Raw genomic sequence first — 6585 nt, forward strand, 5'->3', positions numbered from 1 at the left:
ATCAAACAGTGACTGAAAAACATAACACATCAATATGCTTCTCTTACCTGGGGTGCCAGAAGCTTGTGTGATATTTGGACCTCACAAGGGGTGTTCCAGATGAACCCGAACAAGGTCATAAAATGGGTCTGGGTGGACCAACAAAATATGCAATGGAGCAACTCCCTTCTGTGACCCATCACAAGTGTGTACCTTCTCATGGCTCGTTCCAGGTCAATGCCTTTCTGGAGGAGATTGGATCTCCAAAGCAATTGGTTTGCCTTTTCAATGATTTGGTGATGATGATCCAATCAGCTGGGAAGATTAGATTTCCATTTTAAGGCAACCAAATTCCATGGCTTCGTAGAAATCAAACTCCACAACTTTAGCTAGAAGTGTGAATTCCTAAAGATCAAGGGAATTGAGGAATGGAGATCAAGGATGCAACTCACATAATGTCCAGGTATCTCTACTTGACCTAGCACTAATCAGAGCAGTTACCAACTGTTTGGACTCCTGCAATCCGCAAAGAGCCTCAACAGAAAACATAATTCAGAATATATTCTCAACCATATCCTGGGCAAACTACAATCATTACTTTAAGAGACAAGCATATATTTATCAATACCATGACACAGAAATGTATCATCTTGCTAGTTCTATATATCCAAATCATATTCATAAGGGAATCTAGGATAAATAAAATGGGAACCATTTTTTGTATATGGTACATGTAATGAGGAAAAGGATGCATCAACGCAGTTCCTAGAACACAACCCTGGATCAGTAGGACAGCCTTACTTGTGATAACCAGTAGCACCTCCCTGCAGCATGTTCTTCTATCTTTACCTGATGTCATTTAGAAAATCGATTTTCAACTGAGAAGGGTGCACAATCAACTTTGAGGCTAGTGCCCAACACCATATCAGTAATCATTTCGGCAGTACCAAGAGCCTGAAATATAGCCAATAAAATGTAAGAACAGCAATAGACACCGAGTCATTCCTTTTAAGGTGATAATACAGCTCAAGAGGTTTATGCTGCCACCTTAGGCAGATTATCACCCAGTCATGTTAGGATCATTTAAGTCCATTGCAGGTATCTTCTGAGGGTCATGGTAGGTCCGCCACTTTCTCCTCTCAGATCTCCACCATGAACCTCAATTCAAGCCTGAAATGGGCAGGAAAATTAATCCAGGGGTGGATCTGCCTCAGGTTGATTCTAAAACTTTTCAGAAGGATGACAGGAGAAATAGAAAGATTACCAGGGATAGACCTCCTCCTTCATGTCCCGTTGCAATTAACAGTTTTGGTATAGCAGGAACAGGCCCAATGATTGGCCTCCCATCAGGCACTATGATCAGTAGATTGTTATACATTCATCAGTTCATTGCCTTTTTTAAAAGTAGGCTTGCAGCCAATTTTAGTACAATGACAATCCATATGGTCCAAGAAACTGAATAAATAGTCCATTTGACACGTTAATATGAAATATGTACTTACTATAAGGCCGCAATCCCACCCGCACTCTTCTGCTCTCAGCAAAATCATTTAGCGATATTTCTCTCAGAGCAGGAAAGAACTCCCTGGCACGATCCCATATGCGGTTAATGATGGAATGATCTACTACAGTACTGAACCCAGAAAATTGGCGGCTGCTCCCTGAAAAAGAAAAGGTTATAGAATATTTAAAAAGGAAAAAAAAATCCAGAGTATTCCTGTTAGGACAGGAAGCCATACTGATACTATCTGTATTGCATGCAAAGAATACCTACATTAGATAGCAGGTCATAGTAGAGTATTGTTATGAGGAAAGAAATAATCATGTCTAAAAGGAAGTGGTGATCCCTTCCGATATTGAGTATTGGGCTCTTGTAACTTCAAGGAACTTGGGAATTTTACAACTCAACCCCTATTAGGTTGTTATACCCACCAGATCCATCCTAATATTTTCTTATTGTGAAAAGATATGAAAATAAGCATTGAGAAGAAATCTGTACATCAAAGCTTTTGCCCTAGAATATCGCTTTGGATGGATAAAAAAATTGTAGGTCCTAAATCACTTTGCCAGTGCATTTCAGAGCCAGGGAGGATGGTCTCTCCTCTTCCTACACTAACTTGACCTGCCAAGAACAATAGTTCATCCATCACGAACCAAAAAAAAAAAATAGTTTATCCATCAAGAAATGAAATTCAATCTACAATAATGTAAGTGATAAGACCTAGGTATAACCTAAAACTAAAGGGTACAGGATGAGAGCATATTGGTCATATAACTTAAAGTCTAAAACATTTCAGTAAATACTTGGAGAGCTTTCAAAGACTAGAATTTTAGACGATATTCTTGGAGCTTTTGCAAGACAAATAATTAAGGCAAAATTATAAACCTAGGAAATCCAAATCATAGTACAGTAAACATAAAGAAAAGATGAGACACCACAGGTTTTGAAGTTGCAGAGGGGGCCATGGCATGTATAAGAAGCAAATGAAACCGAAGCATGAAATTATGACATCTCTGCCAGGGAGGAAAGAAGGAAAACTAAAATAAATACAAGGATAATGAACTTGAAAACATTGAAGCACCAAGCTTGAAAAAATTAAAGAGTAGGTATCTGACAGTTACCAAGGACAAGGTTCCCCACTGGGTCCATGGTGGCTGTCATTGAAATGGACAAGTTCTGCGCATCATCAGCGACTCCAGGCATAGAAGACGGAGGATGCAAGGCAGTTTTTTGATGGCTAACATATCCAACCTCCATCAGACCATGATTCAGACAAAAGGAGTTGAAGTTCTCTACCACAAGGAGATGGCCCTGGGATATGGGAACAATAGAGGCTCATCTTAGCTAGAGTAAGACACAATGCCATTCATGTCACTAACAATCAAAGCAACAGAAGAAATAATGAAATTTCAAAAGAAGTCAACTTTTTATAAAGGCATTTAGCCTTTTTTGCACATGACCACATCAGTGAATTCATATTAATGAAACTACAATGAAGCAAATGTACGGGTTTTCTTAACCACCATTGTGATTCTCTTGCTATCATGAAGATTGAAAACACAACATGTACGGTCAAGTGTTGACCTTTGTTTTCATTTGGCACCAAAGAGAAAATATGAAACCATCGTGAACCTTATGGAAACGTTTCCAATCCAATAAAAACAAAAAAAAATATATATATATATATATATAAATACATAAATGAAAAATATTTAATTAAAAGAGAATAAATCAACAAGTCCACTTTGACAAGTCAATGAAATCTGCACCAACAATTTTGCAAGAAACTGGTGCTGTAAAATGCAGCTGGTAAAATATTCTCCATTCCCCCAATAATGGAAAACTGAAAAGAAATGTCTTCCTATAACAGGAGATCAAACAAAATTGCAAGAGGGGGATCCAAGGTGACACAAATCGTGGAGGAAAATTTCCCAGTTCCTTGTTGAACCATATTTTTACCCAAACCAGGCCAGATACGCGATTGGGATTCTTGGTAATTTTAATTATCTTTTTACGGGAGTGTTTTATAGAGTTAGATTATGTAAGAGAAAGTTCCTTAGTTGCTTTAGTTCCCTTAGATGAATTAGTTTCTATTTTATACAAGTCATATGAGTCTTTATAGTATCTTATACTATTTTATATGTATATATATAGTTGTAAACTTGCAACAAACAGATTGAATAATGGAATAGAAAGTTTGAGTTTCATTGAGTGTGCCTGTGTGCCCTGTGCTTGGGCGCGTTTCTCTTCCTTCTTCTCCTGAACTTCTGGTCTTACGACTTCACTCTTCCTTGTTTCAGGTACGATTCCTCCATTCTGCGATCAGTACCTTCAGTACCTTTCTTCTTCCTTCCATTTCTGGTGCTCTTTTATTGTTTCCTAATCTTCATCTTCTTACTTTCCCTCCTTCATTCAAGTTCTGAAATGCCTCCAGTATCCTGTTCTACTGGTTTCCTCAGGGAGCTTTTGATCTCTCTCAAATCACAATCTTTCAATGTCAACTCTTGGGGTTTAATGCTCACCTTAGAGATGATCAAAACCCTAGAGCTTGATGCCCTCATACCACCCTCCCAATAGAACTAAACCAGAACTCAAATCTGGCTTGATCTTTCTGCCCATTATGACTGCAGTCGATTACTATGTTGCTGAATCATTAGCTGGAGCAATGGAGTTACTAGCTCACAGTGCTAGCAACCTACCTCTGGTTTTTCAGGCCCATCCGAGCTTATTTGGTGAAGTTTGATTAACTGAAATCCCTGCTGGGTTTCCACCTCCTTTCCAGTCAGGAGGTTGAAGACGACACTCCTACCCCCCCCCCCCAAAAAAAAATTATATTATGGTTTTCCAATTAGATTTCCTAAAATATTTCCAAGTTGACCCTTGTACAATAATTCATAAACCCCTCCATGACCTTTTCTCTTTTACTTACCAAGTAGCCCTTTGAAAGATCTGGTTAATTATCACATTGCCACTCATTACACATTGACCTGCTTAGGCACGTGGGTTGGCCCCATGGCAAACCCAAACAGGGTTTCAACCCGAGATTGCATTACAAGATATTGGCTCAATCCACATACAAAAGATTGAATGATGTCTGACACTTTTGCTCATTCTCTATCTTCATTTATAACTTACAGTTGCCTCTATGTGTGTGTGTGTGTGTGTGTGAGAGAGAGAGAGAGAGAGAGAGAGAGAGAGATCTATGAACTTTTGAGTTAAATAACACAAATTTCTCAAGCATTCAGATATGGTAAAGAACATCCACCATCCTTTAAGAGAAACAGAATCATGCATAAGAAAACACTCAATCATTCTCTTATCAACTAATATAGAACCCATTGACATATCCCATATATGTAAGGAACACAAAACAGGAAAAGTAATGCATACACACACACACACACACAAAAGTTGAAGAACATAAGAACACTATGATAATCACACAGTTAACACTTGAATTTGCAGAAAATAAGTTAAAAGTATTCCACATTTATCGAAGTTGTCAGTTTAAATCCCGAAATCAAACCTTTCGAGGTTTTACAGGAACATCCAATACAACGTTTGATCCTCTTAGCAGGTCTTCCATCAATGATCCACTCCAGGAACCAGCTGCAATTACAATGGCCTTCTTACTGTACAATATCTTTTTGGAAGTTCGAATTCCTTCAACCTCTCCAGTGCTACCTGATCTGGATTTATCATCAGTTATACAAATAATTCTCCGATAGGAGCTTTTTTGGCTTCCAAATCATCCTATATTTTTTTTCAACAAAAATTCCCTTGGTAAATATATAATGGACCTTACTAGACTGATGACTGGATCATGATAAAATTCTGCATATCTGCCTTTCAAGGCAAAACTTCTGTTACCCTACGCCAAACATATTCACATAAGTAAAAACAGCAGCAATAAAGCTCATTATTTCTGAATAAAAGCAGGATTGTAAGTTCAAGGCACCTTCTCAATAAATGCAACTGCACGATGGGCGTCCAACTGACTGTCATCTGGTAAAAAGGCTGCTCCACCTCCCTTCCCGATATCAAGTGCTGGTTCCTTTAGAACCAATGAATGGCCAGACAAGTACTCGACTTCCATGCCAGCTTCAGCAAAGTGCCTTACCCTATCTCTTAACATTGCTGACTTTTCCAAAGTTCTACCAACCAACAAGCTTCCTATTAATAAGAATATTACACTGTGATATTTCACCTCTTATACACAAAACAGACAGCTTAAGGAGAAAAAAAAATCAACATCAATATTTCAACAAGAATTCTCTTCTTTCCTTATATACTCATACAGGCAGTAAAAAACCATTCAATAAGAAATATAAGGTCCATTAGAAAATGTGGCCGACAGAACAGCTTTAAATACATTGCAGTAGGATTTAAGATGCTGAACAAGCATCATTTTGACAAACACTAATAACATACAACATTTTTTTAGTCCTTTATTCAATTACTCTTCTCCCCTGGAATTCCTTCCACTTCTATCCCATTTTCGCTTTCCAATAGAGTTATGATTCCTTTACCATCTTTCACAGTAGAGACATGTTAAATGGCTTTTCATGGACTGCTTGGGTTTTGTATGACACAACCTGCTGGCATTAATAAGTTTGTTCTATCAGTGACCAATATGTCATTTTGGGGGAAAAAGTTACACATGTGAATCCTGCCCCATATGTTATTATGAAGGGTTTACGGAAGAAAAAGAATAAGAGGTTCTTTGAAGATGACATCAGAGTTTACCCAAGAATTTATGCTGATATTGCTCATTTTATGATAGATTAGGCTTTGCAAAAAAAGGTTGCAAAAAAAAAAAAAGCAAGTTCCTTGGTGTAGAAAAAATTCTTAGACTCCAGCTGGTTATCCTTCCTATACGCTTGATGTAACTTATATTTCTTTTGCTTTATAGGTTAGAGTATCGTATCATGTACAACATACATATGGTGTAGCTTTTCATTTGGGATTAGGGGGATTTATCTCAAGCTAAATGTATCAGATACTCAAATGTTTTTACAAATTAAAAGAATTTTTTGTCATCTCTGATCTTTATTTATTTATTTATTAATTTTCTTTTTCTTTTTCTTTTTCTTTTTTTTTTTTTT

General features: G+C 37.4%; 1 protein-coding gene across 3 annotated transcripts in view; it reads right to left on the bottom strand.

The window, feature by feature from the left end:
* Positions 1-516: 516 nt before the first annotated feature.
* LOC122083611 (glycine oxidase) overlaps positions 517-6585 on the bottom strand; it is a 9429-nt gene continuing 3360 nt past the window's right edge. For all 3 annotated transcript variants that reach the window (XM_042651480.1, XM_042651479.1, XM_042651478.1), the window contains 7 exons: positions 5439-5653; positions 5281-5351; positions 5007-5169; positions 2602-2791; positions 1482-1640; positions 1244-1332; positions 517-933 (listed from right to left, as the gene is read on the bottom strand). In XM_042651480.1, the coding sequence (XP_042507414.1) occupies positions 835-933; positions 1244-1332; positions 1482-1640; positions 2602-2791; positions 5007-5169; positions 5281-5351; positions 5439-5653 (986 nt within the window). In that variant the 3' untranslated portion in view covers positions 517-834. The remainder of the gene's footprint in view (positions 934-1243; positions 1333-1481; positions 1641-2601; positions 2792-5006; positions 5170-5280; positions 5352-5438; positions 5654-6585) is intronic.

The sequence above is a fragment of the Macadamia integrifolia genome, chromosome 7 (assembly GCF_013358625.1).
Source record: "Macadamia integrifolia cultivar HAES 741 chromosome 7, SCU_Mint_v3, whole genome shotgun sequence".
In the NCBI taxonomy this organism is placed as follows: domain Eukaryota; kingdom Viridiplantae; phylum Streptophyta; class Magnoliopsida; order Proteales; family Proteaceae; genus Macadamia; species Macadamia integrifolia.